At 39.2% G+C, this 17,152-nt stretch overlaps 1 protein-coding gene across 2 annotated transcripts in view; it reads left to right on the plus strand.

Moving 5' to 3' along the window:
• adamtsl4 (ADAMTS-like 4) overlaps nt 1-17,152 on the plus strand; it is a 58,770-nt gene extending 41,618 nt beyond the window's left edge. The window contains exons 6-17 of one of the 2 annotated variants that reach the window (XM_017681814.2): nt 550-689; nt 2,868-3,072; nt 4,341-4,510; nt 8,349-8,463; nt 9,119-9,346; nt 9,933-10,062; nt 10,865-11,069; nt 11,656-11,829; nt 12,505-12,684; nt 13,420-13,599; nt 14,527-14,671; nt 15,472-17,152. In XM_017681814.2, coding sequence (XP_017537303.1) covers nt 550-689; nt 2,868-3,072; nt 4,341-4,510; nt 8,349-8,463; nt 9,119-9,346; nt 9,933-10,062; nt 10,865-11,069; nt 11,656-11,829; nt 12,505-12,684; nt 13,420-13,599; nt 14,527-14,671; nt 15,472-15,602 — 2,003 coding nt within the window. In that variant the 3' untranslated portion in view covers nt 15,603-17,152. Of the gene's footprint in view, nt 1-549; nt 690-2,867; nt 3,073-4,340; nt 4,511-8,348; nt 8,464-9,118; nt 9,347-9,932; nt 10,063-10,864; nt 11,070-11,655; nt 11,830-12,504; nt 12,685-13,419; nt 13,600-14,526; nt 14,672-14,975; nt 15,082-15,471 lie in introns of those variants that run through there. The other variant, XM_017681816.2, reaches the window with a different exon arrangement.

Genomic DNA, 17,152 nt, shown 5'->3' on the forward strand with positions numbered 1-17,152 from the left:
GTTAAAATGCATTAGAAAATGTATCACATTAAAGTGTTATTAACATGTTAACATTGACACCACTAGTAAAAATACAGTATAATGTAAACATGAAAACTGAATTGTACATTCAGGATTGCAGTATTCCAACTGCAAGAGGAAAAAGGAAGAACATCAAAATGCTGTGAAATGGTTTAAAATTTATGACAGTGTTCCTCAGCCTTTTCGCAATCAATGTCATATATCTCAGTATCCATGTATTATCACTGAAATGGCTTAAAAGTGATTTTTCAATCAGATGAAACAATTTTTACTAAACAGCCTTTGGTAATGGAATGAGAGGCAATGTTTACTATGATAAGAATTAAAATATTAACTGATAATCTGAAAAATCAATTTCTGCTTAGGTCTGTGTTCCACATAAAAAGAGAACACTTACCCACCCAGTTTCAGTAAATCTACGTATTAAGCAGGAACTCATATAAAATATTAAACCAGTAGAGAAGTTACACAATGATGATTTCTTGATTTTCCCCGTGTTTCCCTCTCTCTCTTCTCTCACTCTCTCAGTGAGTGTGGAGCAGCAGTGTGAGTTGACGTGCCGGCCGGTTGGATATCGTTTCTATGTGCGTCAGGCGGAGAGAGTGCGAGATGGGACGCCATGCGCCAACAACACTCCCAATGATGTGTGTGTGGAGGGGCACTGCTTGGTGAGAACACACACCTAAAACACACACATGCAACAAACTGACTGATAGAATGAAAATAACAACTATTTTTCTAAGAAGTAGAAAATAACAGCTGTTTGAAATATTGCAGTTACTAAAATTGTGACATGTAGATCCTTTTGGGCCCAATGTCAATAAGAAGTCATGTCCCCAAAAGTATAAGATGCATTTGTTAAGATTCTTATAACAGGACTAACACCTTTAGAACGCAGCACTGAGTAACGTTTATGGATTTAAGCTCGCGCTGTGTTTATCTTCGTTGGTTCTCCTGTCTTTGGTAGCTTGCAGTTACTGAGAAACCAAAAACAGAAAAGTGAATTCTTAACACTTAAAGGTCAGGGCATAATTACAAAGCATGATAAATGTCATATTATTATCATTTTTATTATCATTTATCATTCTGTACACAGCTTGTTAAGGTAATATGACCTATCTGGGTAGCTGATGAGCAGATTATGTTTATCATGTCATTTCCATCTCTCTGTAAATAAGCTAAGCACACTAACCATGTGACTCACCAGACAAAGCATTTTACAGTGAATGTAGAATGTAGTGAATATTATTTTGGTGTTTAAACAGGGGCACAGAGAGGCAGATATAAGGATTGTTTAACTACAACTGATAAAAAAAAAGAAAAAGATCTGGGGCCGGCTTCACAAGAGCTTTCTTAAGAAAAAAAACTTGAGAAGGTTCTTAAGACAAACACTAAGAAGTTCATTATTTTCTTAAATACAATTCTCAAAAAAGAAAAAAAAAGTTTCTTTCAAGATGATCTTAATTATTTTCTTAAGAAATGTTTCATTGTTTTCTTATACATGCTGCATTGCATTTTACCCCATACCATACATACATTCAGAATTTGTATTAACTGTTATTAAGTTTAATCTGGCCAGAGGATAAAAATAAAGGGAAAAGGATCAAAGATCAAAAGCATTTAAACAAATTAGCAAACAAGAACTAGAGGAGATGGTGGGAGAAATAGCCAACAGCAAAAAAATACTCTTGGAAAAATATAATTGTGGGGTGACGGATGAGGATGGGCAGGAGGAGCAGAGACAGTGTCCGTGATACATGTAGACACTGGCCTTGTCAACTCTTACTACATAAGACAAGTATGAAGCTGTCGTAAGGTTGAGAAAACATAATATTTTTAGAATACCTCATGTTCTTAGAATTATTCTTAAGAAAGTAGTTTAGAGAAGAAAACGATCATTTTTAAGAAGCTATTTGAAACTTTTTTTTTTAAGAATGAAGTTAAATTTGTTTCTTAAGACACTTTTCTGAAGGTGGCCCCTGAACTTTAACACAACTTGAATATAGTAAAGACCCATGTGTGCTTGTTTTACAGTGCAGTTTGTATTTTTATGTTTTATTCAGGTCTTATTCAGATCCTTTCAAAATCCACAGTAGTCGTGCATGCATTGTTTATGTTTTTATCAAAGCAAGCCTAATTGCTTTCCTTTGCCAGCTGCTGGATGCTTTTGGGATGTCTTGATAAAACATAAGCAGGGTCCAGTTTACTAAAAGGATCTTAGTGTTACGATTATCTAAACTAGTAGAGAGAGTGTTCGGTGTGATGCTCACTCCACCATTTAAGAATCATCTTTGTGCTGAGACCCTTTCGTCAAGCCCAGCCCATGTTGAGGCACAAAGTGTAGCCGTTTCTGTGCCCAAAGGCAGTCTATTATTGTTTTTAAACTTAAAATGTAATACTGTCCCTCTGCTTGAATATACATTTGTTTTTTATTCATTATTATATCTCCCATTTGGTGTGTATTAGTGTTGTGACTGCAGGCATGTCACAATTGGTTACTGCACCAAACATCAGCAATGTGATTGGACACCACTTAATATCGTTGCATAAAGATCATCTAGAAGGAGAGAGAACAAAGAAATCAGGGTTTGCATACACACATAGACACATAAGAGGTTGAATGTGTCACTTGTGTATGTTGTCACCACATTATAGCACACTATGACACATTCTGTTTAATGTAACAATTTTAAAAGAAAAAGTGCTAATCATTTTGCATGTCATCAACATTCACATCATGTAACTACTCCATGATTACACTACACTACTCTGTGATTGATAATGTTGTTGTCTCTTCCTCTTCATGTCTCTCTCTCTCTCTCTCTCTCTCTCTCTCTCTCTCTCAGAGTGAAGGGTGTGATGGTGTGTTGGGCTCAGGTTTGGTGCGTGACCGGTGTGGTGTGTGTGGAGGTGGTGATGGGTCGTGTGAACGGGTCACTGGGAGATTTGAGAATAGCAGCGTTCCCCTCGGTTACCACAAGATCCTGGACATACCTCCCGGAGCTACGGCCATCAACATCACTGAGAGACACAGCAGCCCCAACTACCTGGGTATGAAGCATGTGTGTATTGGCATGGCTTCACTTGTTTCCAGGCTGACTGAAGCAGCTGGCGTATGTTGCGTTTGCTGTTAGATCTGAGAGGGGTCTCTAAACCCTCCAGCATCAATCAGCAAGAATGAAAAACAGAATACTATCAGAGTGAGCAAACAAAGAAGCAGTGTGTGTGTATGTTTGAGCCCTCTTTGAATTCAGCACGCCAACACCCCCTGTGAGTCAATTTGCCCCCCTAAAGTCTAAATGTTCTGAACATTGAGGGTCCACACAGTGCTTGATGCACCTCTGACCAAGGGGGCTGTAGGATGACCAAGCCTCAGTAGTACATAGACACCATTTATCACTTACCAACACATTTACATTTATCCAGAGCAATTTGCAGTGAAGTTAGATAAACAGTGTTAGGAATTCTGCTCAAGGACTTGTAATTCTGTATTTTTAAAGTATATTTGAAACAAAATATAGTCTAATATTATAAAAAAAAACTTTTTTTGCATAGAGGTTTGTGTATTTGGCCCTCAGCCCATCACAAACACTGCACTTTGGCTCCTCAAGACAAAAAGCTGGTTTAAATGGTTTATGTTCAGCAGTTCAGTTCCAGCGCTACAGTTCAGTCTAATTCAGTGCAGTACAGAAGAAATGTGAGAGTGTCTGTGTGTGCCAGACTGTGAATGTTTGAGCGTGCATTTCTTTAACTGTGTTTAGGTGTGTGCCAGTGTGCGTATGGTCCTGCGTGTGTGCTTGTTACCTTGTCCTTGACAGTCGTGTGCTCTAGACTAAACACTTAAAGTAAATTAAACATCCTTTTTCAAGACTTCCTGTCTGTCTGCCTCTCTCTCTCTCTCTCTCTCTCTCTGTCTCTCTCTCTCTCTCTCTCTGTCTCTCTCTCTTTCTCTCTCTCTTTACCACTGTTCAGACAGGTTGTTTACAAGATGTAATGTTTATGACCAGTTTGCACAGGTTCAGAAATCTCAAATACAAATGACAGAGATGGGAGAGGTCACCTGTTTTACTCATTAGCTTTGCTCCAGAAAAGATAAGAAGGCAAAACATGCTGGAATCTTAGCTGATGCAGGAGCAGACATTTGGCAAAAATGACTGACATATCATAATCAGATGGGACTAAAATCACAGAGAAATTCCAGTAAAAATAACATTACCCTGCTTCTTCTTGTAAAACTTCTCATCTGAGGAATATGAAATGTCTGTGAGAAATATGAATGTATTTTGAAATGTAACTGAATGTGTGTGTGTGTTGTTCAGCACTACGCAGTGGCACAGGTCACTCTGTGGTGAATGGCCGCTGGGCTGTGGATCCTCCTGGTAAATATGAGGCCGGAGGGACAACATTTGTGTACAGCCGACCTAGAGGAGACGAGAAAGGAGAAACACTGACCGCAGCTGGACCAACAACTACCCTGCTGCAGCTATACGTAATAATATACACTACACACAGCTACACTACTGCAGCTATACATAATATACACTACACACAACTACACTACTGCAGCTATACATAATATACACTACACACAACTACACTACTGCAGCTATACATAATATACACTACACACAACTACACTACTGCAGCTATACATAATATACCCTACACACAACTACACTAATGCAGCTATACATAATATACACTACACACAACTACACTAATGCAGCTATACATAAGATACACTACACACAACTACACTACTGCAGCTATACATAATATACACTGTACACAACTACACTACTGCAGCTATACATAATATACACTACACACAACTACACTACTGCAGCTATACATAATATACACTACACACAACTACACTACTGCAGCTATACATAATATACCCTACACACAACTACACTACTGCAGCTATACATCATAATATACACTACACACATCTAGTCTACTGCAGCTATACATAATATACACTGTACACAACTACACTACTGCAGCTATACATAATATACACTACACACAACTACACTACTGCAGCTATACATAATATACACTACACACAACTACACTACTGCAGCTATACATAATATACACTGCACATAACTACACTACTGCAGCTATACATAAGATACACTACATACAACTACACTACTGCAGCTATACATAAGATACACTACATACAACTACACTACTGCAGCTATACATAATATACACTGCACATAACTACACTACTGCAGCTATACATAATATACACTGTACACAACTACACTACTGCAGCTATACATAATATACACTGCACATAACTACACTACTGCAGCTATACATAATATACACTACACATAACTACACTACTGCAGCTATACATAATATACACTGCACATAACTACACTACTGCAGCTATACATAATATACACTACACACAACTACACTACTGCAGCTATACATAATATACACTGCACATAACTACACTACTGCAGCTATACATAATATACACTGCACATAACTACACTACTGCAACTATACATCATATTATACACTACACACAACTACACTACTGCAGCTATACATAATATACACTAAACACAACTACACTACTGCAGCTATACATCATAGTATACACTACACACATCTAGTCTACTGCAGCTGTACATAATAACATGCATTATACACAACTATATTACTGCAGCTATACATAATATACACTGTACACAACTACACTACTGCAGCTATACATAATATACACTGCACATAACTACACTACTGCAGCTATACATAATATACACTGCACATAACTACACTACTGCAGCTATACATAATATACACTACACACAACTACACTACTGCAGCTATACATAAGATACACTACATACAACTACACTACTGCAGCTATACATAATATACACTGCACATAACTACACTACTGCAGCTATACATAATATACACTGCACATAACTACACTACTGCAACTATACATCATAGTATACACTACACACAACTACACTACTGCAGCTATACATAATATACACTAAACACAACTACACTACTGCAGCTATACATCATAGTATACACTACACACATCTAGTCTACTGCAGCTGTACATAATAACATGCACTATACACAACTACATTACTGCAGCTGTACATAATAACATACACTATACACAACTACACTACTACAGCTATACATAATGTACACTACACGCAACTACACTACTGCAGCTATACATAATAACATACACTACACACAACTACACTACTGCCACTATACATAATAACATACACTACACACAACTACACTACTGCCACTATACATAATAACATACACTACACACAACTACACTACTGCCACTATACATAATAACATACACTACACACAACTGCACTACTGCAGCTATACATAATAACATACACTGCACACAACTACACTACTGCCACTATACATAATAACATACACTACACACAACTACACTACTGCCACTATACATAATAACATACACTACACACAACTGCACTACTGCAGCTATACATAATAACATACACTACACACAACTACACTACTGCCGCTATACATAATAACATACACTACACACAACTACACTACTGCCGCTATACATAATAACATACACTTCACACAACTACACTACTGCCACTATACATAATAACATACACTACACACAACTACACTACTGCAGCTATACATAATAACATACACTACACACAACTACACTACTGCAGCTATACATAATAACATACACTACACACAACTACACTACTGCCACTATACATAATAACATACACTACACACAACTACACTACTACAGCTATACATAATGTACACTACACACAACTACACTACTGCAGCTATACATAATAACATACACTACACACAACTACACTACTGCCGCTATACATAATAACATACACTACACACAACTACACTACTGCCGCTATACATAATAACATACACTTCACACAACTACACTACTGCCACTATACATAATAACATACACTACACACAACTACACTACTGCAGCTATACATAATAACATACACTACACACAACTACACTACTGCAGCTATACATAATAACATACACTACACACAACTACACTACTTCCGCTATACATAATAACATACACTTCACACAACTACACTACTGCCACTATACATAATAACATACACTACACACAACTACACTACTGCCGCTATACATAATAACATACACTTCACACAACTACACTACTGCCACTATACATAATAACATACACTACACACAACTACACTACTGCAGCTATACATAATAACATACACTACACACAACTACACTACTGCAGCTATACATAATAACATACACTACACACAACTACACTACTGCCACTATACATAATAACATACACTACACACAACTACACTACTACAGCTATACATAATGTACACTACACACAACTACACTACTGCAGCTATACATAATAACATACACTTCACACAACTGCACTACTGCCACTATACATAATAACATACACTACACACAACTACACTACTGCCACTATACATAATAACATACACTACACACAACTGCACTACTGCAGCTATACATAATAACATACACTACACACAACTACACTACTGCCGCTATACATAATAACATACACTACACACAACTACACTACTGCCGCTATACATAATAACATACACTACACACAACTACACTACTGCCGCTACACATAATAACGTACACTACACACAACTACACTACTGCCGCTATACATAATATACACTACACACAACTACACTACTGCCGCTATACATAATATACACTACACACAACTACACTACTGCCGCTATACATAATAACATACACTACACACAACTACACTACTGCCGCTATACATAATAACATACACTACACACAACTACACTACTGCCGCTACACATAATAACGTACACTACACACAACTACACTACTGCCGCTATACATAATATACACTACACACAACTACACTACTGCCGCTATACATAATATACACTACACACAACTACACTACTGCCGCTATACATAATAACATACACTACACACAACTACACTACTGCCGCTAGACATAATGTACACTACACACTATTACACTATTGTAGCTGTACTTAACATACAGTTGTTTAAAGAATAATAATTCCATAATAGTTTCACCTGCAGTGTATGTCTGTTTTTGTAGGTCATCTGTTTAATAACAGTAATGAATAACTAATTTGTGGTGGAATGTGTACACACTAATCTAGCTCCCTCTTCCTCTGTCTCACTTTCCCTCTCTTTATCTGTAGATCATTTTCCACAGACAGAATCCAGGTATAGATTATGAATACTACATACCAGTGAAGAAGGAAAAAGAAAAAGTGAGAGAATGGGATGGAGGGAGTGCATCTCTCCGAGAGATCAGTGAGTTTCTCCATTCACCTCTGTTTTCTCCTTCCTCCTCTCTCTCTCTCTCTCTCTCTTTCTGTCACCACACTCATCTGCTTTCAGTCATGTACTATATTTCTCATTTAATCTCTGTCTCTGTCTCTCAGTTTGTCTGTCTTTCTTCTCTCTTTCTCTGTTTCTGTCTGTTTACTGAATCAATATTTCTCTCTGCGTGTGTTGGACATATTTCTTTTGCCCTGTCTCCTCTGATCTCATATTGGGCATCGCTGCACAAATGTTCCGATCATTTGGAACATGATTTAGATCCCTGATCCTACACACACACACACACACACACACACACACACACACAGGATTGCTGGCAGACTGAGGGCCTGAGTGTGTCTGTGTATGTGTGTGTATGTATGGGTGTGTCTGCTCTTGAGTTCAGTTTCCTCATGACTCCTGGCCCCTCTCTCTCTCTCGCTCTCTCTCTCTCTCTCTCTCTCTCTCTCTCAGTTCGGGTTCAGCTGAGCTTTTTTGGCATGAATGTACTAAAACACACTTGTCAAAACAGATAACACTATTTTTTTCATTATGTTTTTATTAAGTTGAGTTTAATTGAAAAAACTGCATATGGTTTGTACAATTTCCTGCGTTAATATGTGTACATGCTCTCTCTGTCTCTCAGGTGCTCTTGCGGTGGCTGTTGAAGACCCCGCCTCTTCTTCTGTCTCCTCCTCTTCCTCCACTTCTGTCAACACTGACAGGTGGACACTGGAAAGGCCCCGCCCAAGGAGCCCAGGGTCAAATCGTAACACTCGAATCCCTCCTCGGACCGACATCCCGCTGGACAACCAGCCTGTATTTGTGTGGAGGAGGGGCAGAATGACCGAGTGCTCTGTCTCCTGTGGGAAAGGTCAGCTCCTGTATGTCTGTGAGCGTGTTGTGTGTGTGTGTGTGTGTGTGTGTGTGTGTGTGTGTGTGTGTGTGTGTGTGTGTGTGTGTGTGTGTGTGTGTGAGTTTGCCTAGCCTCAGTATAGAGTGTCTGACAGTGTGGGGATGTGCCAATTTGATATGGATATTGTTGCTTAAACACTCAGTAGTGAGACATTTCAGGGAAGTGAAAATGTACTTTTCATCGTTTATGCAGATAATTGGAAACATGAATTATTGCAACATATGCAGCTCTTTTGAGGTACTGGGCTTGTTTCCTTATAATGGACATGCCAAACATCTCCGCGCTAGGCAAGAGCTTTTTTCCAAAAGTTGAAGTTTCAATTATGCAGTTATTATGCTGTTTTATTATGTGGTTTTGTGTCTGTCATGCAGGTCTGTTTCAGATTAGGTTTATTTGATTGTGGTGTGTGATGTATTGTGTTTTCTGCTTCCCTCTTGTGGCAGAAATACAGCAGTACAACTCAGGACTAATTATATCTACCTGTGTGTGTGTGTGTGTGTGTGTGTGTGTGTGTGTGTGTGTGGGTGTGGGTGTGTGTGTATAGGTTCTCAGTACAGGGAGATTGTGTGTGTGAACAGACACACAGATCAGGAGGTCCATGAGAGACGATGTGACTCAGCAGCAAAGCCGCTCCCAGAGGAGGACCCATGCAATGTCCATCCATGCCCACCATTGTAAGACACATTTGCATGTTTGTGTGTGTACATCTGTGTATCCCCATGTGTGTGAATCAACATAGATAGGCTTCCCAACTGAGTTTCAACAAAAAAAGAAGTCATACTATTAAATATGTAAAGCACAAAAAAGCAGTTGCCACTGCCACTGTGTCAGTGCTTACTGAAGTAATAACTGGTTTTTTTTCTTGAGGCTTATGCTTCCTCTGCTAAAAAACTGTATTTTTATTGGCCAGATTGGTTGAAGAGCAGTTTTTGCTCCAGTGAGCCACTAAGACTCTTCGCAGAGGTCTTGGATGGAGCTCTGTCACTCTGGAGAACACAGTTCCACTGACCTGCAACCCAGTGCTGGAGGGCTTTTTAACCCTCTGATGTGTGCCATTGAGAATGGGGAATGCTTGGCTTAGGCTCATGTGCAGCTGCTCCCATTCAATTTGCAGTGCTTTTCTATGGAGATGATACCAGTTATGGGTGTGCAATTCAGTGCCTCTGTCAGTAATAGGTGCACCTTAAAGGAGCTGAACTCATTCATTAGGAGGGGTGTTGGGATACTTTTGGACATGTAATATTGACATGGCTGAATTTGTTCATAACTAGGGGTGTTTTGATACTTTCGGGCATGTTGTATATGTACGTAGTACATATGGAGCATCATGTCCTGAGACTGTACAAAAACAAGCTTGCCTGTGTCTGTGTCCATTTGAGGGGTGAATCAGATACTCCAGTCTTGACAAGACATTTAAATTTAAATTATATTAAATTATACTTTTTTGTGATTTTCCCTGTTTGTGTGTCTGTGTAGTTGGGAGGTGGGCTCTTGGTCTGATTGCAGTGTGTCGTGTGGTTGGGGTCTGCAGCAGAGGCAGCTACAGTGCAGACAGAGTTTTGGAAACCGCTCCACCATGGTCCACCCTCAGCGCTGCGCTGGACTTACAAGGCCAAACTCCACTCAGCCCTGCCAGATCCGTGTCTGCTCACACTGGGAAATTAGCTCTGACTGGAGTGCTGTGAGTAAAACACACCATTACATGGGAGCCAGAGGGTGTGTGTGTGTGTGTGTGTGTGTGTGTGTGTGTGTGTGTGTGTGTGTGTGTGTGTGTGTGTGTGTGTGTGTACGTGTGTGTACGTGTGTGTGTGTTTGCATGCTTTTACATTTCTGGGTGAATGAACAAATGTGTGTATGCTTGTATGTGCATGTGTTCGTTTTACATGTGGAGTACAGGACTTTCCAAAAGTCAGAGACCACCCTTCATTCATTTAATTTTCTATCAAAATCGACAGTTAAGTATAATAAAGAAAAATCAGCAGTTCAAGAAGTTATTCAAAGATTAAACTGGTAAATCAAGCTCCACTCTTGCTTCAGATCTAAAAAAAAACTGCAGGTGTTTCAGTTGTGTATGTGCACATACATATATGTTTGTTGTGTGTTTGACATGTAGACTACATTACTTGTGTGTTTATATGTGCATGCATATGTGTGTGTTTGACCTAAAGTGTGTGGATACACATGTGTGTGTGTTTTAAGGGTATTTTACATACATCCATAAGTTTGTGTGTGAGTGTGGAAATTTTACACGGGTGTTCCTCTGGCAGTGCTCAGTGGACTGTGGTGTGGGGAAGAGAACGCGCAGTGTCCGCTGTGTCAGTGACTATGGCAATGAGGTGAATGAAGGGGAGTGTAATGCAAGGCTCCGCCCACAGGGGAGTGAGGACTGTCACATGGGGCCATGTGTCACTAACTGGTACTTCACCGACTGGACCAACACTGTAAGTACTGACCAGCAGACTTCCAGTACTGCAGGCAATCTACTTACTTCATAACACAGTTATTTAATATTATTTTCTGACATTTGTACGTTCACACACAGCATAGTGGGTGTCCAGATGTTATTTGATCAGTGGATCATGTACAACACAGTAATGACACTGACATCTGATCCGCCATCCAAAAATATTCAGAAAATAGTGTATCTGTTGTTAGTAAGTAGACACTGATGAACAGTCAGAAAAAGAGGTTAGGTTCACACACTGCAAATGAACTCTTAAAGGTACAGTGGTCCTTACAGTCCCATTGTCAGTCATAAATTAGTTTTAAAGGTTAACTACATTTGCTTTACCAGGAGAAAGTTACATAGTTTTGTCTTTTCATAACTTTTTAAGTAACAATATATATTAACTCTTTATCAGGTTCTTATACGCTTCTATAACCTAAGAATAGGCCAAAGTTGAGGGTTAGAGGATCGTTAACACAAACTGTGCAGATGAGCTATAGCCCCTAGCTGTATACCAAAAGGTGTAACTACAAAAGTACCACCAAAGGGCATAATGACTGGATATAAATATTTAGAGGTTCTCATGTAGGTGTGTGTGTGTGTGTGTGTGTGTGTGTGTGTGTGTGTGTGTGTGTGTGTGTGTGTGTGTGTGTGTGTGTGTGTGTCGCAGTGCTCTGCAGCGTGTGGTCCAGGTGTCCAGCGGAGAGAGGTGGTGTGTCTAACGAGAGGAGGAGGGCATGGAGGGGACAGTGGAGGGGAGTGTGTGGGGGAAAAACCTGCAGATATGAAGGCCTGTAATGGTGGACCCTGCAAACCAACAGCACTGTGGTACACCGGACCCTGGGGACAGGTGAGACAGAGTGTGTATGTTAGCCCAACATAAGGGGGCGAAACTATTGATGCATTATAATATCACAACATGTTGAGTTTAAAAACAGTATTTAAATGGTATAACAGCATAAGGCCCAAGTTTCAATATGTTATTAACATGAATTAAGCCCAGTGGAAGACTAATAGATTAGCAAAATGCATTTCTGTACTACAAGATGGTGGCATTTATTTATGATGAGACAAAATTTTTGTCACTGGAGGTGTTGTAGGAGTAGTTGGGTTGCATAGTGGATAACAAGCTTGTCCGGCATACAGGAGGGCAAACAGGAATCAAAACCTCTTATTATAGCAAAAAAGTCACTTGATGAGACTAAAATTTCATTTCTCTGCCATTGTAAGCTGCTCCGGATAAAACGTTTGATAAAGGTGTATGGATAAAGACTGACTGTCTGATTTACAAATAAAAGTATATGCTACATATGTAAATGTAGGGACAGTTTTTGGAATGTCTACCTCACATTTTTGTTTTAATAGGAAAGATTGAAATGAGACAAACTGTGTAAATAAACTTGATTAGATAGGACAGAGTTTCCTTTCAGAGGAGTAATTAGAAAAAAGTATAAATCACAAAGTATTGCAGCATGCAACATTACAGCAAATACCACATGACAAATCTCTAAATATTGCAGTTCTGTCCTATCGTGATTGACACAACATGATACAACATGCATATGTGTGTGTGTGTGTTCTACAGTGTAGCTCTCCGTGTGGAAGTGGAATGCAGAGGAGAGATGTTATCTGTGTCCAGAAGCTGGGCAGTGATTTCACAGTGATGGATGCCAGCGAGTGCTCACATCTGGACAAACCTTCACCTGTTCAGACCTGTGAACTCCAGCCCTGCAGAGCACAGTGGTTCACTACAGAGTGGAGCGCGGTGAGAGAGCGAGAGAGATGCTTAAACATTCGCTATAGGTCCAAAAGTTTGTAGTCACTATTATCTTTATTAAGTTTCTTCTGAAATAACAAGAATTAACGGGCAGATTATATCCTATTTACTGCTGTAACAGACTCTAAAAGACTTTACACTTGATGTTAGAACATTGCTGTGAGGATTTGATTCAATTCAGTTACAGGAGTACTTGTGAGGTCAGGTACTGATGTTGGATGATTAATACTGGATCATAAGCTCCACTCCAGCTCGTCCTATAATGTAATGGATGGTGCTCCATCACTTCAGAGAATATAGTTGCACTGCTCCACAGTTCAATGCTGGGGCCCCTCTAATTGAGACTCAAGTGCAGCTGCGCCAGGATCTGTTTTATTGATGTTGCTTTTCTATGGAGATTATACAAGCTGTGTGTACATAGTTAAACATCTGTGTCAGGAAAGGGTACACCATATAGTAACTGAATTCAGTACATTTAAGGTGTCTTATCTTTTCTTATCATTTCCTCTTCATTAATATTGTCAAGCATTATATGCATTGCTTTGGCAACAATTGTCAGTTACAATTCCTGCCATAAAGTATTTGGAATTTCTATTTGTTAGAGACAAACAGAGAGAGAGAGACAGAATTAAAGGGGGAATGAGTGAGAAAAATGGAGAATGAGGAAGAGAGGGAAGGATATAGAAATGGGTAAGAAGGGATGAAAAGAGAGATAAACACAGAAACAGGAGAAGAGAAAGAAGAAATAAAGGAAAAGAGGAGAGGTAGGAGGAAAAGAGTGAAGGAAAAAGAGAACAACCAGAACAGGGAAAGAAAATGAGTGAGCTTTGTTTACATTCTAATGATCTAATTATGCAGAAATGCTATATTTTTGAGGAATTTCCCTTTAACCTCTTAACCCCCTCCTGTCTGCAGTGCTCTCGTTCATGTGGTAAAGGAATACAGACACGGGAGGTTCGCTGTATTTCGGCTGATAAACAGCACAGTACTGACTGTGATCTCAGCAGCAGACCAGAACAAGAGCAGCTCTGTAACACACTGCCCTGCAGCCCCTTCACAGGTCAGTCTGTGTGTGTGGGTTCATGACTGCTTCGTTCATGTTTTCAATCGATATGAATGAGAATTATAAATTATTTTTATCTATACATATTTATTACACTCCCTCTCTCTTTCTCTCTCTCTCTGTCTCTCTCTCTCTCTCTGTCTCTCTCTCTCTCCCTCTCTCTCTCTCTGTCTCTCTCTCTGTCTCTCTCTCTCTCTCTGTCTCTCTCACTCACTCTCAAAAAATATCCATTTTCAATCATAATGAAACTAATAAACAATTAATCATTAATAATCAAATACATATGTGTTTACTTACATAGAAGTTTGACATTGGCTCAATAATAATGTATTTTTTCTCTCTCCTCTCTCCCTTCCTCCTTTTTCTCTATCCTTCCTTCTTTCCTTCCTTCTTAAATGCTTCTTTTCATCCTCCCTTTCTTTCACTTCCTCATCTCTTTCTCTCTCACTTCCTCCTTTACTCTCTCCCTCTTTCCTTCTTTTTTTCCTTTGTTCCTTTTTTTGCCATTTTTCTCTCTACGTCTTACCCCCCTCATTTTATGTCCCTCCTTCCGTCCCTCCCTCTCCCCATATAAAAATGTAATATTTTAACAATACATTTCAATGTATTTAATTAATATGTTATAATATATTGGCAACGTGTTACAATATATTCCATTTTCATATGGGCCTGCCCCCCCCTTGCCTTCTCTGTTTCTTCTTCCCTGCCTACTTTTCTTTCTCTCTATCACTCCCTTTCTTTCTCTCTCCTTCCTTCTTTCCCCTTGTCCTTCGACCTACTGCCACCCCCTTCCAAAGATGAGAATTGTACGGATCGTCGCCATAACTGCATGATGGTGGTGCAGGCTCGTCTGTGTGTGTACTCTTATTACAAAACGGCCTGCTGTGCTTCCTGCACTCAGAGTGCACAGCGGGCCAAGCGGCACTGACCTCTCCACAGCTACTGGTCAGCCAGAGGTCACAGGTCAGGCTGGCAATACGCTGGGACCAGAGCTTGGCCCGATTGTGATAGACCACCCACCAGCGTGGGTCTGATGGGGATTAAGCACTCTTCAGAGCTAAACTGGGAAACCCAACATCAAAGTGTTTCCAGAATTACAGTGCTCCAATCCCGGACTGAGCTGGAGCTGCCGCTCTCAGCTAACCCCTCCCACCAGCCCCGCCCATCCCGAGCAGCATACTTAAGGAGTCTTTCTCAAAGAGGGGACTTTTTTGACCAAATATGCCTTTGTTTTAAAAGCACTAGTCTTCTTTTCCTGCTCTATCCATTGGGGATTTGTAGGTAATATAAACCTGAAAACCAAAATATAGAATCAGGTACCCCATTTGTTTGATTTCTCTATGTCAAGAGTTCATGAATTGTCATTTTGAGTTATAATAAGATGATAAAACAGATGATTGATGTATTTGTCTATAGTTGTAGTGCATTGCTTAAAACATTTCCTCTTCAGTTCCATTAAAACTGCTTCATAAAGGCAAAAGTGGGAGCTTCGCAATGAAAGTGCCTATATTGTGAACTTTTAAAGATTCGTCCGCTGTGTTCTGGAAGGGAGATTGACCACTGAGGCAGACTGAGTCACTGAAATCAAGAATTTGATGGAGAATTTAGAGAACATTTTAATATAAGTTTTGAAAAAAGAAAAAAAACACAGAACACAGAAGAAAATATTTGGAGGTTGTAAAAAGTTGAGTTGATTCTGTGAGGTGATTCATTTGAAACCTCCCACCAAGTTTGAATTTGCTCTTATTTGTTTTGCAAATTTGCTAATTTAATGTCTGTCCCTTGCAGTCAGGGTTGTTGCCCCACTTCAAAATCACATGCAAGCAAACACACGTAAACACACAGCACGTCGGCTCTTCCAACCTTTTGTGTGTACTAGCTGCGCTCTTCTTCACCAGCACAATAACAAGTTAGTTTTTTGTACTTTTTCAAAACACTTCTATACAAGATTGATATGCATGTACAAAGGTCATATTTTAATGAACACAACATATGTTTAAGTGTGGATATGTAATGAATTCAGTGTATGAAATGCATCATTGAATATGTTTGTTTGTGTGTGTGTGTGTGTGTGTGTGTGTGTGTGTGTGTGTGTGTAGGTGTGTGTGTGTGTGTGTGTGTTGCATACTAGAGAATATGTAGTTTTGTATGTTACATGTCATTGTTTGTATGAGAGAGAGCAAATGTAGAGGCTACTTTGTGTGTATAGTGCCATAATCAAACAGTAGCAAATACCCTTTAGGAGAAAAAAAATACTTTTATATTAAAGAAGAAAACAGATAGTTATTTATCTATGATTTTTTTAAACATACACATAATTTATTTTTTCTTAAATGAAGCAATGGAAAATGCTTTTACCATTTTGGATGTTTCGAGAAAAAACTTTTATTGTAAAATAATTTTTTTTGTCATTAAAAAGTGGGTACAAGTTACACTGCCTGTTATACTGTTACGAACAAATAAAATTGGAATAACAGA

This window comes from Pygocentrus nattereri, chromosome 3 (assembly GCF_015220715.1).
Source record: "Pygocentrus nattereri isolate fPygNat1 chromosome 3, fPygNat1.pri, whole genome shotgun sequence".
Taxonomy (NCBI): domain Eukaryota; kingdom Metazoa; phylum Chordata; class Actinopteri; order Characiformes; family Serrasalmidae; genus Pygocentrus; species Pygocentrus nattereri.